The following is an 18646-nucleotide window of genomic DNA, read 5'->3' on the forward strand; positions in this document are numbered from 1 at the left end:
ACTCACTGTTTAAAGCACTGAGTGCTCATAGAGAGATGCTCCATGAGTCCCAGTACAGACTACAAACATGGTGGAAACTTAGCTTTGATATCCACACACTCTGCACGTCTGTGAGTAACTGTGATGAAGATGTGCAGAGATCTGTGTCCAAACAGGAGAAAGACTGTAAAGACTCTGTGCTTCTAACAGCCTCTGTTAACATATGTGAGGCTGTTTGTTGTTGTTGCCATGGAGCTTTGCACTGTTTGGGTCAGCAGGTCATGTGATCAGGTTTGTTCTGCTGGACGATGGTTCAGTGTCAGGTTTGTTTGCATTCATCAATAAATATCTAAATAAATCAAAGACTCCATGTTTGTTCTTTCATCATGTGACCTCTGCTCATCCATCTCTGTGTGTATCAGGATACATTTGGTTCATAATACACAGAAAAATCAGAGTTATTACCTGTAATAAATGTGAAAGATTCCTGCAGTGATAACCAGGCAGGACTGAAACACATCCAAGCTGTCACCACGGTAACAGCACCGTCCATCCACAGGTGAGGGGAGGAGCAAAAAGAGGGACTTTCACCATTTTATACTAAAAACACTCAACTAATGTTTCTAATATGAAACAAATAAGCCCACATTAATGTGAGCGTTTATTAAATAATAATAATCATGATTTCCTCCTGATCTCATTTCCACAGCAGAGAAAACTGTGGTGTATATTGAGGTGGAGGGTGTGGTCTGTGGCTCAGGTGTAGAGTGAGGGTGGGGTGCACCACAGCAGCATGCTGGGACTGCTGAGGGTGGAGGAGGGAGTGATGATGACATCAGAGCTGCAGCACAGAGACCAGTGAACACACAGTCTGTTCATCTTTGCATAGATACAATATACAGCACAATATTGAATGACAGACACGCTGTGGGAGCTTCCACAGATACACTGACGTCAGCATCCAGAGTCCTCCTGCTGCTCCCCCCTCAGAGCCCCGTGATCAGCACCAACACATTCAGTTAGATGACAGAGTCCAGCTGCAGCTAGAATCAGCTCCCCTCTGTGAACAACAGCACAGCGTCAGTGTTTCACACTCAGTGAAAGGAGGAAACAGCAGAAGAACACCATGTGTGCTACGTTTCCCAGGACACACTACAAACTGCACAAATACAGAGCAGCACGTGGAAGGACCTGCAGCTGCATTTACAGAGAAAAGACAGCGTGATGTCCTGTATGGACAGGTGGAAGGAACCAAGTCCTCAGCTGGAACACTCGTGTTTGTCCACAGACAGGAAACACAGCAGGAAACTTCCTCACAGAAGTGCAGCTCATGGATAACACACTTCCTGTCAGTCAGAATGAGGCTGCAGCCAAACACAGAAAGGTGTTTTTGTCCAGATGAGCCCAGAGAAGAAACACGAGTGTTCACAGACATCAGAAGCTCAGAGAGGTGAAACATGAGGTTGGAGTCCTCGTCAGCATCCAGAAGAGCTGCTGTGAAACCCTGAGTACTCATGACAGACTCTGATGGCACAAACACATCATGATTCAAACAGAAAGACAAACATGGAGCTCCTGATCCTCCTGCATGAGAACAAGCTGACATGAGCGCTGTGTCTGAGAGTGTCTCCCTGTCACAGTGACAATAACACAGCTGCTGCTCACAGTCATTAAACTGACCTGAGGTCAGCTGTGCTCCTTACATATGAACCATGTGACCTCACATCAGTGCTGTGGATGACTGTAGTCATAGAAGAGTAGAGCTGTAGCAGGTGGTGTGAGGAGGAGGTGGTGTATTCTAGTTAACGCAGTACTGAAACACTCCAGCAGAGGGCGCTGTTAAGTCCTTATTGTAACACAGTTACTGTGTGCAGTTAGACTTCATACATAATCTGCACTTATTTCCATCAGACATGCTGTCAGTAAATGATTGGTTTCTATACATTTCTAAACACAAAACCTCTTCACACTTCTAACATGCACATTTACACAACTAAATGGCAGTATTGATGAAAAGAAACACATTCAACAAATCCATTTAAACCTTAAAACAAACAAAAGGAAGCATCTCTATGGACAAACAAACCCCTCCACTTGGTTTGACCTGCTGATGTCATGTGTGACATCATCAGGACTTTAAAATGAGGAAATGCCGGGCGGGCGTTTCCCCACACCTGACCCTCATGAAGACTGAAAAGACAAACAAAGTATGAACAAATGACTTAATCTGTAACATAATAAAATGTAAAGAAACATGTAACTGAGTATTCAGCTTCATTTGCAGAATGTTTGATTTGCCAGCAACTGAATGCTTCCACACACAAACCCGGCATAGTGAGTGAAGCAATGTTACTTAACAAATAGCAAATCATAGCAAATACATAGAAACAGAATAATGTGTTTAATATGCAAAAGAAGAAGTAAACACATATGGGACAAATGGAGACCATTGCAGCTCATCCACTTTCTCACACAGTAACAGTATAACTGGAACACATATATGCATGTGTTATTATATTTATGTATCCCAGATAATTGTTTTTCATCTAGTCATGGGACACCCACCCCTTCCTCCCAAGTTAACTGCAGCCAAAGCGAGCTAGTGGGGGTATTTAGACACTCACAACCAGTGGGGTAAAAAGAGCAACCAAGAAAGTGGCAGCCTGCACGGCCACAGATGTGCTGGAGGAGCTAGAAGCTCTACCCATGGAGAAACTCTTGGAGAACCTTGCTAAGCCTAACAGGGGACAGGTACTTCTGCCCAACCTGGCAGCCACAAAGTGAACTCATTTAGGTAAAGATAACCACATGCACCTAACCAGCCTGTGTGACCTCTGTGTAGTGTCTTCTCTGGTCTGCATTCACAACAAAAAGGCAATGGTTAGAATGCTCTCTTTTTAATGTCGTGGGCAATCAGCACAAAATCTCGCAGGAATCCTCCATTATTCTCTGGATTACATTTCCACTTGCAGTGTGATCGTATAGTGGTAAATTTATACAACCAAAATAGAAAAACTTCAACACCATTAACATTGCATGTTAAGTTTCCCAAATGAAAGGAATATAGAAATATATTTTAAAGCTGTACATGAAACAATGTAAATTCTCTAAACAGTGTGGCACAGTCACATACCTGCATTCACAACAAAAAGGCCATGGTTAGAATGCTCTCTTTTTAATGTCGTGGGCAATCAGCACAAAATCTAAATGGGAAAGCAACAACAGAGTTAGCTAACTATGCTCCCATTTTGTTTCCTCTCCTCCCAATAAAGAAATCTCACATAAACGTGCACTCAGTTCGACATAAAGACTGGAGAAATGACCCGCAACGAATGATGTATAAACAACAAAAATAATCGGGTCAGACTGTATTACTTTAACAGCCTGCGATATGATTTTCCCTCCCCACGACATTTGCGCATTCCTTACCTCGCAGGAATCCTCCATTATTCTGAGGATTACCCAGAATCCCTTGCCCTTTGTGAATATTGCAGGGTGACTTTTTCAACAGTAGGTGGCGCCAATGTCCCATTTAGCGGGATTTAACTTCAACTCTATTTAACTATGTTACACACACCCCTCCTAAATCCTGCTAAATTGGGGCATGACAACAGAAAAACAGAAACTTCCAATGCATAACACATAACAGTGTGACCGTGGGAGCACAATATAGTTCAAGTCAGTTAAAAAAACTTTCCATATGGAATAAGGCAAACAAGAGAGCGGCCAATTCCCCTGCCAACCCAGATATGAAAGATGCCGTATACACCTCCCATGATGTGAACATTGCTCCACGCAGGTATTACCCAAAACGTTCTGAGTAACAGCACATTTGCAAAACGGCTAGTAATCTATCCTGAAAACATATTTCGCACAAATGAAAACAAGGAGTCAACTGTCGACACTGAATCATCAACCTGTTGTTCATTGATCTCACAAATGAGACGTGTTGGAGGCTTCACAGGTCTACCTGATCTAGTACAAAGAGGTGGTGGCTGTGTACGCACTACACGGTCCTTTGTACTCAGTCGTGTGTCAGTCACAAGATCAGGGGAAAGGACATGTGGAGCATCTCCCGCCAGAAGCTGCGAGGAGGCACTCCGGGACACAACAGATTCAATAGAGGGGGCAGGGGAGGGCAACCGGGAAACCAGCGGGTCACACACAGCAGGCGGGGCCACAGTCGATTCTGCCTCAGAGGTTGGGATGCTGAAAGCCGCACCAAAAGAACAACCAGGTTGACCAACCGCAGAGTCCCTGTCACTTGCTTGGTCCATCTGCATGAGCCAGCGAACTGTCTTCGTCTCACCATCCTGCACATCACCTGGAAGTTCTGGTTCACCCTGTCCACTATCCGCAACCGAGGGGCAGGTTGACACTGGTACGCACTCGTTTTCTGCAGGAATGAAACTCACAGGAAGTAGTAGGTTTCAGTGAACAACTTTTTCCCTGAGTGTCACAGGGTCTCTGATGTGGTACACATTGATGTCAGGTTTCACAGATGCCACCTCAAAAACTGTGGATTCCCATTTGTCAGCGATCTTCCTCTTTCCTCTCTCACCACGATTAGCAAGCAAGACTCTGTCACCGACTGAGAGGGGCGCACCCTTAGCCTTGCGGTCATAATTCTTCGCCTGGCGAGCCTGGGCAATACGGCTGTTCTGCCTGGCAATGCGGGCAGCCTCAGATAGGTCACGCTTCAAATGGGCAACAAATTCACCGTGGTCAACAACGGCACCATCAGGGAGAACATGCTGGAAAACAACATCAACAGGCAGACGAGGAATTCTCCCAAATACGAGAAAAAAAGGTGCGAAACCTGTTGTTTCATGTTCAGTGCAATTGTAGCAGAACGTCAACATCTGAAGCATTTGCGGCCACCTGGCTTTGGATTGAGGGGGCAAAGCCCGTATCATGTTTCCCAAGGTCCTGTTGTATCGCTCGACAATACCATTCCCCATTGGGTGGTAAGGAGTGGTGTGTGATTTCTGGATGCCAGCCATGTCCAGGAGCTCCTTAATGAGTTGACTCTCAAAGTTGGCTCCTTGATCAGAGTGTATACGTCTGGGAAAGCCGTACAAACAGAAAAAGTCATTCCACAGGCGGCGAGCAACCTGCTTGGCAGACTGATTCTTACAAGGGAATGCATGCGCTAATTTGGAAAAATGGTCTGTGACAACCAAAACATCAACGCACTTCTTGTCAGTCTGTTCAGCAGTCCAGAAGTCGATGCAGACTAGCTCCATCGGTTCAGTGGTACAAATGCTCTCCAGTGTGGCACGGTCATTCGGCTCCGGGGTTTTCCCAACCACACAACGAAAACAGCTTTTGACATGATTGATGATGTCACGCTCCATCCCTGTCCAAAAGAATCTCTGCCTTGCAAGAGACAGGGTGCGGACTTGGCCCTGATGACCCGCCGTATCATGGATGCCTCGGAGAACTTCAGTCTTCAGAGTGTCTGGGACAACAAACTGGTAAATCGTCATGTTCATGTTCCTGTCTTTCTTCACCTTATACAACATACCATCTTTAATCAAGAGCCTGGACCAATGTCTGAGTAATTTCATTACACCATGGGACTCGCCAGCACGTTCACGCCTGGTGGGCCTCTTGTGACGCCGGACATAAAAGGAAACTCTGCCCAAAACCTCATCTTGTTCCTGCAGGTTAGCGAGTTCACTTCTCGGCGTACAGGCAGGACGGGCAATAGTTGGGACCTGAGGGATATCAGATCCCACACCTCTCACATGGCTGATACCACCAGTGTCATGCGCAGCCAACACAGCAGAAACATCCTGTGACGAGAGAGAACCTTGAGGGTTAGCTAGGATAGTTGTAGCTCCTTCCTCAGACTGATCCACAACCAACTGGCAGTTTGCAGCACACCGAAACATATCCTGCACAGTCCCATCCACCAGACCGTGCATTTGGTTCAATAGGGCAGCATAAGGTTCAGTGACTAGCCTGTGGCCTACCCATATGGAAAAGAAATAGTAAAAACATATATGATTTACTCATGAAAGTGGCCACTTTCATGAGTAAATCATATATAAATCATATAAGGCTTACATGATTTACTCATGAAAGTGGCCACCTTCTCATTACTTTCATATATTTTTTAGTAAGTATACAAAACATACAAGTTTCATTATATAATTTTCAAGGAATCTTATATGTGTTTCCACTCTTGTATGCTTTTCATACAAGTTTCATACAAGACAGATAAAAACTTTATAAGATTTATATATATCTTTTCCATATGGGTATGCACGACTGGACAAATGGCTCTCTACTCAATGCATCCGCGACAACATTTTTGGTGCCAGGGACATACTTCAGTTCAAAACTGTATGCTGCAAGCTTTGAAACCCATCGTTGCTCACATGCATCTAACCTAGGCTTGGTTAAGATGTATGTCAGCGGGTTATTGTCCGTCCACACTGTGAAGTGGCTCCCTTTCAGCCAATGGCTAAACTTGTCACAGACTGCCCATTTCAGAGCAAGAAACTCCAAACGATGCGCTGGATAGTTTAGCTGAGAGTGTGACAAGGTCTTACTGGCGAATGCCACTGGTCTGGCGATGCTACCATCAGGGGGCAACTGTGAGAGGACGGCTCCAAGGCCGTCAAAGGAAGCATCAACTGCAAGGAGAAAGGGCGCAGTAAAATCTGGATGGGCTAATGTGACACTATGCACAAGTTCATGTTTTAGAGCCTTGAATGCTTCCCTGCACTCATCAGTCCAGTCAGCCGGAGACAGCTTCACGTGGCCCCTTTTAAATTTAGGCTTACGGCCTCTACCTCTCTTGCGTAGCGCAGCTGGTTCAGCCACAAGATCAAACAGTGGCTTAGCTTTTGCAGAGCACCGCTCGATAAAATGGTGGTAGTAGAGAACCATCCCCAGGAAGGATCTGATTTTCCTTGCACATGGTGTCACCCCGTCAGACTCCATCAGGTCTGCCTGCCGCACATTGTCTATAGCCTGCACTTTACTTGGGTCTGTTTTCACACCCTCACCACATATGATGTGTCCCAGGAACTTCACAGACCGCTGAAGAAAGTGGCATTTCTTTGGTGCAAGCTTCAGGTTGTTGGCAGAAAGTCGTGAGAAAACCATCTGCAGACGTTCAAGAGCCATCTGTTCGGATGGGGCATAGACCATAAGGTAATCCAGATAACACAACAAACTTGTGAAGTTCTCATCACCAAAAATGGACATCATCATTCGCATAAAAGTAGCAGGACTATTTGTCAGGCCTTGAGGCATCCTGTTATATTCATGAAGGCCAAATGGGGAGGAGAATGCCATGTATTTTTTGTCATCCTCGTGGAGTCTGACATTGTAAAACCCCGATGTGAGATCCATTGTAGAAAAAAAAACATTCCCACCAAGTGCTGCGAGGGCGTCTGACTGATGAGGCAATGGATGCGCATCTTTACCTGTTCTTGCATTTAACCATCTAAAGTCATTGCATATGCGCAGGTCACCATTTGGCTTAACAACTAAGACAAGGGGGGATGAGAATTCACTCTGGGACTTACGGATTATCCCTGACTCCTCCATCTCATCTAGGGCAGTGCGAAGCTTCTCGTAATGGCATGGTGGGACCCGTCTGTATGGCAGTCTGAAGGGCTTGTCATCCACCAGGCGGATTCTGTGGACAAAGTCAGCAGCCTCACCGCAGTCCATTTTGTGCCTTGAAAAGATGGACTTATACTGCTCAATGAGTCGCAGCAGCCTATCTCTCCATTCTGGGGAAACTTCACAGGACGAGAGGTCCAGGTCCTGCAGGCCCAAATCACACAGGCGCTGTGACATCTCCGCTTCTGATCTCGGTGCGGGCGACGAGTTCTGTGTGTATTGTGTACTGGATCGAATTTGAACAGGTTCAGGTAAGTCCTGCACAGAAAGACAGGGGGACACATCAGCAACCTTAGCATTTCTCCTGAGAGTGAGGGGCTTGTCGGAGGGATTCACCACTTTAACAGGGACCCAACCATCCCCAAACAAGGAAGTGACAACTCGCCCCACTAGGATCTGTGCAGGTTTGGATCGAGACTGAGTGGGTTCAATAATGACAGCACTTCCCACCGCTGAGGCATCAGGAGCAGGCAGCTTAGCCCACACTAAATGTTCAGACAAGGGCTGCAAGGTGACGCGTCTCTTAAGCTTTGCAGTGCCAAAACTTGGAGGCATTGCTCTGCCACCACAGTCATCAGAATAGGACAGCAAAGTTGCCAAATGAGGAAAAGCATCATCCTGGGTACCAACAGTCATTTTTAACTTTCTCATCAACTGTCTCACTTATGGTGCACGCCATAGATCCACTGTCCACTAATGCTTTAAGAACTTGTCCACCACTAGTAGTCACTGCAGAGTAGAATAAACTATCAGTATTTGAGAGCCTATGCAAGCCCTGTGCAATCAGTGTTTTATTTGGCGGGACAATGCCACTGTAAGTGGAATACAAAGTGTCATAATCATTAATATCAGTCACATCCAAGATGGGAGGCTTACTTGCTGGATCTGCGCTGTCCTCCCCTCCACGCAGATCGTTCAGTTTCCCTGATGACCACTGGAAGGAGTACACTTGCCCTCTGGGCAGTTACGTCTCGAATGACCAGGTAGGTGACACAGGAAGCACAATCTGTTTTCCCAACAGTGCGTGAGTGTGGAGTGGGAGCTATCTCTGCAGATGGAACATGGTGTGTCATCTAAGCCCGGTATTCTCGGCAGTCGGGCACTCTGTCGCCTGGCATTAACTCGAGCATAGCCTGGGCCTTGAAGCAGCACCTTCTCTAGCATGCTGATCAACCTCTCAATAGCAGAGCCATCCTGACTCACAGCTGACCTCTGCTCATGGTCAGCCAAACAAGGAGTACCATTTGTGCTAACCTCTGCCTTATTCACATAGACACAGTTACCCGTCTGTGGAGGAGACTGGAACTCCTTACCCAGGTGATACTCCATCCAGTACCTCTTGAACTTCACGAGCTGACCATTTATCACATGTTTTGGTTCTAAAAATAAGAGCCAAGTCTCTGCAGGGGCAGTGTCTGATGAACATGCGTGCAACCTCCACACCAGAGTTCTCAAAAGATGTCCCCTGCTCCTTAAGACAGTTGCCAACAACATCAGCAGCCTTGTTCAGCCTCAGCCAATACTCATATGGATCCTCCCGGTCCTTCGGCAGGGTGGAATAAAAGTCAGCCAGGGGCACAGACGAGCACTGGGTGGAACTAAAATGTTTGTGCAGAAGTCTGTAGATAGCTTGTGGATTATGCTGGACATCAATTCCACCATTCCTCACACCAAATTTCACAACATCTTTTGCCCTGCCTCTCAGATGCATTAAAATCTCCTCAGCTTGGTTTTCTGGAAGAATGGCACTCTTCTTTATGTAACTCTGCATGGCTTCCTGCCACTCATCAACAGACAATGAGTCCGAACTCTCCCCCCGAAACACAGGTGGGTCTTTAACCTGTCATGGAGCCACCAGCTGGACTTGAGAGAGATCTAGTGAGCGGCTGGAGGGGAGATCTGTTGCTTCATGCACCACCTCAGGACATGTATATGTAGCAGATTCAGGGCTCGAAGTGTGTGGCGTAGTCAGGTGTGACAGAATGCTATCAGCCAGGTGTTGCCCAATTTGCTGCACAATGTCACTCATTTGGTCGACTAGACTCACATCAGTTACTGGGGGGTCTGAGGTAGATGACTTAGTGCACTGTACTGACTGCGACTCAGCCTCAAGCTCACAAGAACTATCTGCTGCTCTATGCCCCACCCGACAGTCACCCAGTGAAAAAGGAACAGTTGTGAACCCTCTGCCCCTACCCACGACAAGGGGAGTCACATTTGGGGTGTCATCAGAGTCACTTAGATCCATATATAGCAGAATATCAATAGAGCTAAGGTGGACTTAATACAATATGGCAATATACAAAGCCAATATAAAAGTATGTCCAACAGTCCCCAAAGTTTGATTCCGTTACCCAACAGACTAAACAATAAGGAAGCTGATGCTCCACGATGATGCTGCGACGAGAAGACACCAGCCCGATTCAGCAGCGTCACGAACGAGTCACGGCACCAATGTGACCTCTGTGTAGTGTCTTCTCTGGTCTGCATTCACAACAAAAAGGCAATGGTTAGAATGCTCTCTTTTTAATGTCGTGGGCAATCAGCACAAAATCTCGCAGGAATCCTCCATTATTCTCTGGATTACATTTCCACTTGCAGTGTGATCGTATAGTGGTAAATTTATACAACCAAAATAGAAAAACTTCAACACCATTAACATTGCATGTTAAGTTTCCCAAATGAAAGGAATATAGAAATATATTTTAAAGCTGTACATGAAACAATGTAAATTCTCTAAACAGTGTGGCACAGTCACATACCTGCATTCACAACAAAAAGGCAATGGTTAGAATGCTCTCTTTTTAATGTCGTGGGCAATCAGCACAAAATCTAAACGGGAAAGCAACAACAGAGTTAGCTAACTATGCTCCCATTTTGTTTCCTCTCCTCCCAATAAAGAAATCTCACATAAACGTGCACTCAGTTCGACATAAAGACTGGAGAAATGACCCGCAACAAATGATGTATAAACAACAAAAATAATCGGGTCAGACTGTATTACTTTAACAGCCTGCGATATGATTTTTCCCTCCCCACGACATTTGCGCATTCCTTACCTCGCAGGAATCCTCCATTATTCTGAGGATTACCCAGAATCCCTTGCCCTTTGTGAATATTGCAGGGTGACTTTTTCAACAGTAGGTGGCGCCAATGTCCCATTTAGCGGGATTTAACTTCAACTCTATTTAACTATGTTACACACACCCCTCCTAAATCCTGCTAAATTGGGGCATGACAACAGAAAAACAGAAACTTCCAATGCATAACACATAACAGTGTGACCGTGGGAGCACAATATAGTTCAAGTCAGTTAAAAAAACTTTCCATATGGAATAAGGCAAACAAGAGAGCTTCAACTCTATTTAACTATGTTACACCTGGGCCAGCCTGACATTTCTTCCTCCTAAGTAAAAACGAATGGATGGATTGAACTTAAAGTCTCAGCTCAGTTTTCTATTTTGACCACCTACACCCCAAGATACTCTTTTAAAAAGTGTTGTTTTCAGATCCCTTTGAAGTTCATAAAGGGCCTGTTCATTTTCATTCAGATGTTTTATTACATAAATGTTACTGTTTTCTTTTGATTTATGCTCCCACTACACTGCACCTCTACAAACAACAATGCCACGGACTGTCAGCTGCTTTTACATGCTGTGAACATGAGTAGGTTTGATCAGAGTTTCAATTATCAAAGAAAAGACAAACTGAGCAAAAAGAAGGAAAAAAAGACCAACTTCTTCCCAACTGACAAGAAAAATACTCGTCATGTTTTCATAATAAAGGATCAGGCTCCCCATTTATGACAGCTTGGACCAATAATGTATGTTACACTGATGCTACTGTAGAGACAGGGTCAACATCTCTATTTAAATATAATTAATATACAAAACACAATAAAAGTTATACATGAATTATTCATTATTTTTACTATTGATAAAATTCATGTATACTAATCAAAGTTATACATGAGTAACGACATTATTAATAATGATTAATAATAATAATTCTAATGCCAACATGATGACTGTTCATAGCTCCTGCTTTGAAATACTGAACTTAAACATTGACCTGATGAAAGATCACAATTCACAGTGGCCCACTGTCAGAATCATTCTGAATATAAACTCATCGAGTTCATCTGAACCTTTCTCAAATGTGCTGTGAATAAATGCTGCTGCAAGCCACTGTGGGAAAGCTGTGTTATTATCATGGAAACATCTGTGACACATTCACAGAGGACGAGGACACAAAGGGACGACACGCAGAGGCTGTGTTAAAGTCAAAAATCCAAATCTTTAGTCCTAAACAGGCAGTGGTTACAAACAGGAAGACGAGCAGTCCATTAAACAGTCTACAGGGTCAAACATACAGAGAATTCAAACAGCTATTAAAAACAAATAACTGGACACTGAAAAACTTCAGTGATGTGTGAGGCACCAAAGGGAAGCAGCTGAGTATATTCAATGAATTCTCTTCAAATACAAAGACAGAAACTCCTACAGGCAGCATGCAAACTGAGCAGGATACACAAAGATCAGAGATTACAAAAGAAATCAGAAAAGGATTTCAAACTTACTGAGAGCAAGGCCTCTGTTACAAATCTGTCTAATAGAAAAACATGCTGTACAGATACAATACGCTCAGTGTTCATGGTCATTTACAAACTGGCTCTACCTGAACCACTTCAATATTTTATGAAGTCACTGAGTCGACCATTTCTACAGTTTGTTTCCTTCATTGCAGTTAGAGTGCGGCTGGTAAGGATGAAAACACACACAGAGCGTAAATTGTCTTTGTTAGTAACAAACGTCAGCAAAGAAAAGACAAAACACACAAACACTCTCATGATATTCATGAATCATTAGAAAGCATCCAAACATTCTGCTCGTGGACTTTTACAGTCTTATTTGCACTCGCTCATCTTCATAATCATCCTGATCAATACATGACAGGGGAGGCTTTGAGGTAGGCGGGGCTCTCTGCTGATGTCAGCATGAAAGGCAGGACCAGCGTCTGCCACATGTTGGTGAAACATCACAGTACACTGGCGTGGTTTCCTTTCCAGATGTTGGACGTTTGACACTTCAACGTTGAGGCCAACAAGAAGACACAGTTTTGGGTCGGGTTGCTGCAGGGTTTCTAACTGAGCAAAAGCAGAAGCACACAGACCAACAGGGATCAGATGCTGAGTGTTAGAGGAACATCTGTGCTGATCACTGAATGCTGCTGTGGTCTCTTGTTGAAGTTGGCTGGTGGGACAGTCTAATAGTGATATCCTGCCCATCGGAGGAACACTTTTAAAAACACATGCAATACTTTGTTTGTATTACAGTCACAGTTTATGTTATTTTTGTCCTTTAAAAGTGTTGCTGTACTATAAAGTCCTATAATTTGAGGCTAAAATGGCTCAGAGAGTCTCTCTCTCAGAGGATCTCCTTTGAAAGTGGAGACGGCTTTATCCGCTGATCCACGTCACTTTACCTGGATGTTTTCTTTGAAGCTGGATGAAGACTCCTCTCCCTCACTCCTGCTGCAGCTGTGTGGTCCAGTTGGCCTCTGAGGTCACAGTCAACATCTGTAGCAGAAGAGGGGAAATAAAAGTCCAGGTTACCAAAACTGGGAGCTTTTCCAAAATAGAGCGTAACTGGACTTTTTCAGCCTTACAGGCAGATAGTCGTCTGAAGCTGCAGCTTTTTCTTTTTAGCTTTTTCCAATCTCTGCTCTCGGCTTTCTTTGAGAACATGTCTGCTTTCTTGGCATGGGTCTGTCTGCTGTTGGTGAAGAGACTAAATCCACATACTCGCTACTAAGATCTCCTCAAGTAGTCTCAACCAGATTACAGTTTAAGAGTAAATGTCTCCTGAGAGTTTCACCTTGGGGAGATGCTGTCTTGCTAACATGCAATCATGAGCATTAATCTATGAGGTGAAAAAGTCATTTTAAAAGCTCCAGCCACAAGTTTTATTTCATCTGTGTTTTGGTCAGAGTCCCATCAGACCTCCAGAATGGTGTCAGAGTGTTTTCTATCCACGTGATGAGCACAGGCCTCAGGTCCAGACCTCCACGGGCACCATAGCCTCTTTGGAGCTAATAGGTGCAAGAAGGTTTTGTTGGGATAGGAACTGAAGAGGAAACTGACGAGGAAGGCAAGGATCTTCTTCAGCTCCTCCGAGCCGGGACCTCTTTGTGTAGGCCAGCATTGGCCAGGTAGCCCTCCAGCATCGCTGGATGGCCGACAGTGGAAAACCTGGAGGAGTAGGAGAGAAACAGCAGCTTGGAGCATGTCTTTATACTGTTTAGTTTTTAGAGCCACAGACTTTCTTTTAATGTCATTGTTCAGGATCTATGACTGATTATGTATTTATTGTATTCCTCCATGACTGTGTGACAGCAAGTGGAAAAAACCAGCTTCACCTTTGTTGATATGCTTGTAATTTTAATATTGATTAAATGGCCCATGAAATAATAGAAAGCTCATATATGAAAATGTATTTTAAGAAGTAAAATGTTAATCTGAGTACAAAGGAGTACACTCACCTTCTGGTAGATGGAGGTGTAGCGAGCGCTGGTGAACATCCAGGCCTCCTCGTAGAACTGATCACTGATTGGATCCAAAACATCGATGGAGGATCTGTGTAAGCGCTGAGGATCGTCCTGATGGACAGAACAGAAGGAGAGTGAGACAAGTGAAGATATACTAAACAACACTGTGACATGAACTGAGCCACACACAGTTTGATTCACAGGTGATTGACACATTATTTGACCACGAGCAATCTTTTCTGGTTTGACGCCGTCTTTGTAGCCAGAAACCAGCTCTCTCCTCGGCTTCCTCCACTACACGCTTCCCCCACGCCAGTCTCCTCCGTCACTATAAAGGGGAGAGTCATGAGCTCCATCACCCTCACCTGTGCCGTCCAACGTCCCGCCACCAGCCTCCACTGCAGCAGGCCAGAGACCACACCCCTGCCACAATAAGTAAAAGTATATCCTTGCTGTACCCTTAATGCTAAATGTGCTAAATTAACCGCTGCCTTTGCCCCTTTGGGATTATTCTTATGTCACTGGGATGTTGACCTTTGACCTTCACATTAGAGAGATGGGCAGACATAATTAGTGTATGAATTTTAAAGTAACAGGTAATAAAGAGAGTGTAGCAAATGTAGTCAGGTTTATTACTCTGTATCACACATGAGTGCCCGAGGGAGGCGGGGCTGACTGGGGAGACACAGGAAACAGAGAGACAGGGCTGACTCGACATGAAACGATGAAACGTGGGACACGGGAACAGAAACTAAACACAGGCTGAAATGAACACTGAGGGAGGGAGAACTAAGATTACTGAGAGCCTGATAAATAAGAAGAACAAAAACCAAGAAAAACAAGAGTCAAAGAAAACCAAAAACACAAAGCATTGGGCCAGGACCCACTGCTGTGACATTTATATGTGATAAAAACATTAAAAACTGCTCAGATGTTGAAATCTTTCTACGTATACTTTAGGTTCAGCTCTCCAGCCTGGCATTTGGTTAAGCATGATTCAAACATTTGATTTTGTTTAACTGGTTTTAATTATAGTTACTTTTTGTGAACATTTGTTGCAGCATTTAAAAATACATCATTTATTTTCAAACTTTTATTTGATTTAGAGCATCATATTTGACCAACGTAAATGTTTTAATTTCATATAAAATAACTGAAACAGTGAACTAAATATCTGAAATCTTTCCTTCCTTAAAAGTTATAATCCTACTTAAGTTATAGTGCAAACGCTTAAGCAACAAATATACTTGATGCTAATTAATTAATATTTCCCTTTGATGTTGCAACTATGCGGTCACTTCTGTCTTTAAACAAAATAATATTTTCCTGTTACAGAAATCATAAAGTCCAAACTAAAGTGCTACTGTTGCTATATGCATTTTATATAAATCATGGATGATGGTCCTGACATGAAGGAAGAGAAAGTTACAGGTTGCATCCTTTGACTTTGTCTCCGTGCCTTTGGGCGATTTTCAGAAGGACAGATGTTTCTGTTCAATTCTTAAATCAATTTTTTCAAACACAAACACTATTTTAAAGCTTCTAGAGAGTAAAATATTAATGATAATTATAATAACAATAATAAAAACAAAAGCTCTCAGATCCATCAAACCAAGCAGCAGAAAGAACAATAACTGAAGAGAAAACTTTAACCTTGTAGACTTCTGTGAGGGACCAAGCAGCCAAAGCAAAGAGGACACAGGCAAAAAAAAGATCTTCAAAAAAGGGTTTTCTTTATTTTAACCCTCAAAAAAGTCCAAAATTAACAAAATTCAAAACCATACTTAGCAGGCCCATAAAACAGGTCAACTAAATATAACTCTACAAAAAAGAATTTCCAGAAACGTAAACAAACAAAGTGAGACACAACTTAACTCACAAACTGACCTAATTACAAAGACACATGAGGGTAGCTTTTATAATGATTTGGCCAAACCATTTGAACACAATAGGGGGGGAAACAAAAACACACACTAATATTAACTAAGCACAGAATAACCTAACTAAACCTAAAACACCCCTGCTCCTGGTAAGCCCATGGTTGGTCCTGCTGAGCAGGCATTTTGTCCCCAGAGTCCTCAGCCACGCCTTTTGCCCAGACAGGAAACAGCCACCGCCCAAACCCAGGTAACTCAAAGAAAGAGAAACATAATTAATATAACAAAACATTTTAGAAAAACCACACAATGTTACTATGTGCGCGCCTCATAATACCAGTGTTAGGTTTAACCAAATGATTAATGAAGAAAACTGCAAAGCAAAATAATAAAGTGAAAAATGGACTAATTTACCCCTGTGTGGCTGATGCCATCACACACCCTCCCTCTTCAGGACTCTCGCTGGTACAGCGAGAGAGGAAGTTGGCGGTAACGTTGTTCTTCCCAGGAATGTGCTTGATGACAAACCGGAAAGGTTGCAGAGCAAGGTACCATCTTGTGATCCTTCCGTTCTTATCTTTCATCTTTTCCATCCACTGAAGTGCACTATGATCCGTCTCCAGGGTGAATTCTCTTCCAAGAAGGTAGTACCTGAAGGAATCAAGGGCCCACTTGATGGCAAGGGCCTCCTTTTCCACTGTTGAATACCGAACCTCTCTTGGGAACAGCTTTCGGCTGATATAAGCAACAGGATGACGTTCTCCTTCCAAACCTTGAAGTAGCACTGCTCCCAGACCCCTATGAGATGCATCCGTTTGAAGGAAAAAGTGCTCATTAAAGTCTGGACTGTACAAAACTGGTTCGCTACTCAGTGATTGACTGATGTCCTTGAAAGCTGCTATAGCCTCCTCTGTCCAGTTAATCTGATTAGGACACTTGATGCCTGTCAAGTCTGTTAGTGGAGCTGCCCTGGTGGAGAATTGTGGTATGAACCGACGATAAAAGCCTGCCATGCCCAAAAAGGATCTTAGTTGCTTCCTTGTCTGTGGGAGAGGACAAGACTCAATGGCTTGGATCTTACTGACCTGAGGCTTGATCACCCCATTCCCGATCACATGGCCCAGGTACGCAGTCTCAGCAGAGGCAAAAACACACTTAGAGGGGTTCACCGTCAACCCAGCAGTGCCAAGACGGTCGAAGACAGCATGCAGATGTTCCAAGTGTTCCTCCCATGTGGTGCTGTAGATGACAATATCATCAAGATATGCAGATGCAAAATCTGAGAAACCACATAGTACTTGGTCCATTAATCTCTGAAAGGTTGCTGGAGCCCCATGCAGCCCAAATGGCATCACTGTAAATTGGAAGAGACCCCAAGGTGTTCGAAAGGCAGTCAACTTCTTTGATCGCTCCGTTAGTGGCACCTGCCAATATCCCTTGCACAAGTCAAGTGTGGTCAAATACTTTGCCTTCCCCAGCCGTTCCAGCAAATCATCAATGCGTGGGGTGGGGTATGAATCAAACAGTGATACTGAGTTTAGGTACCTGAAGTCTATACAAAACCTCATGCTTTCATCCTTCTTTGGCACCAGGACCACCGGATTACACCACTCACTCTTTGATGGCTCGATGATCCCCAAGGACAACATGAGGTCAATTTCCTTTTTCAGGGATATCAGCAGACGTTCAGGGATCCTGTAGCTCAAACGCTTTACTGCGACGCCCTCTTTAATGACAATGTCATGCTCAACAATATCTGTTCGGCCAGGATTCACTTGAAGCACCTCAGAGTTGCATGCAGCTCTCACCTGAAGCTGTTTATCATCTGGCAGATGACAAAGGTCAAAATCTACCACATCAGCAGAAGGCAAGTATTGCTCACCAACCTCTTCTTCCTCTGGCACACTCCTTATGAGCATCACCTCTGCTGTCTTTTCAGGGCGCTGCGCCCATTCCTTCAAAAGATTTATGTGCAGAACCCAACTGGAGCGTGGCTTTCCAGGGATGAACACTTGGTAAGTAGTGGACCCCAATTTCTTCTGAACCTCAAAGGGCCCTTGCCACTTAGCCAATAGCTTGTTGTTGTCAGTGGGGAGGAGCACCAACACCTTTTGTCCAGGACTAAAAGACCTCTGACGAGCTGCTCGGTCATACCAAAACTTCTGCTTCTGCTGAATTTTGGTCATATTTGACTGAGCAAGCTCACTCATTTTCTGCAGTCGCTCCCTCATCTGCACAACATAGGAAACAATGTTAACAGAGTCCATCTTTTCCTTGCCTCCCTCCCAGATGTTTCTTAACAGGGCTAGAGGTCCTTGTACCTCATACCCATACAAAAGTTCGAACGGAGAGAAACCAGTGGAGGCTTGTGGCACTTCCCTGTAGGCAAAGAGAAGATAAGGAAGCCACTGATCCCAATCAGCACCATTCTTATCTACCACCTTCCGGAGCATCTGCTTCAGAGTCTGATTGAACCGTTCTGTTAGCCCATCAGTCTGAGGATGGTATGGGGTAGTCCTCAGGCTTCTAATGCCCAGCAGCTTGTACACCTGTTTTAGTAAGTTGGACATAAAGTTACTCCCCTGATCAGTCAGTATTTC

The 18646-nt window shown here is 44.2% G+C and overlaps 1 protein-coding gene and 1 long non-coding RNA gene across 11 annotated transcripts; both read right to left on the bottom strand.

Annotated features, from left to right (window-relative positions):
- Positions 1-606: 606 nt before the first annotated feature.
- Positions 607-2738, bottom strand: LOC120717186. Its single transcript, XR_005692115.1, has 2 exons — positions 2115-2738; positions 607-2083 (listed from the first exon to the last, which is right to left on the bottom strand). It is a non-coding gene; the product is annotated as an uncharacterized LOC120717186 (long non-coding RNA).
- A 7164-nt stretch (positions 2739-9902) lies between these two features.
- On the bottom strand, positions 9903-15828 carry LOC120717184 (phospholipase D1-like). Of its 10 annotated transcripts, none has more exons than XR_005692114.1 (5): positions 14164-15828; positions 13291-13873; positions 13108-13201; positions 10683-12765; positions 10290-10455 (listed from the first exon to the last, which is right to left on the bottom strand). XR_005692114.1 is itself a non-coding variant. In XM_040005061.1 (4 exons), exons 1-3 carry the CDS (start codon positions 14383-14385, stop codon positions 13148-13150), a joined length of 525 nt encoding a protein of 174 aa, XP_039860995.1. In that variant the 5' UTR covers positions 14386-15828; the 3' UTR covers positions 11900-12765; positions 13108-13147. The 10 variants fall into 10 exon arrangements, 3 of the variants coding, with proteins under 3 accessions (XP_039860995.1, XP_039860994.1, XP_039860993.1); XR_005692112.1 differs by having other exon boundaries at positions 10291-10455; positions 10683-12769; XR_005692108.1 differs by adding an exon at positions 9903-10107 and having other exon boundaries at positions 10386-10455; positions 10683-13873.
- Between the last annotated feature and the right edge of the window lie 2818 nt (positions 15829-18646).

Source organism: Simochromis diagramma, unplaced genomic scaffold, assembly GCF_900408965.1.
Source record: "Simochromis diagramma unplaced genomic scaffold, fSimDia1.1 OVJJ01000495.1, whole genome shotgun sequence".
Lineage (NCBI taxonomy): Eukaryota > Metazoa > Chordata > Actinopteri > Cichliformes > Cichlidae > Simochromis > Simochromis diagramma.

What these genes read in the sequence shown, in the direction of transcription:
- LOC120717184 (XM_040005061.1), bottom strand. Translation starts at nt 14,385, where the DNA reads ATGTGTCAATCACCTGTGAATCAAACTGTGTGTGGCTCAGTTCATGTC. An exon ending in ACACCTCCATCTACCAGAAG is followed by an intron (nt 13,874 to 14,163) that starts GTGAGTGTACTC and finishes CTACTCCTCCAG; the next exon opens with GTTTTCCACTGTCGGCCATC. An exon ending in ACTCTGACACCATTCTGGAG is followed by an intron (nt 13,202 to 13,624) that starts GTCTGATGGGAC and finishes CTTCTGCTACAG; the next exon opens with ATGTTGACTGTGACCTCAGA.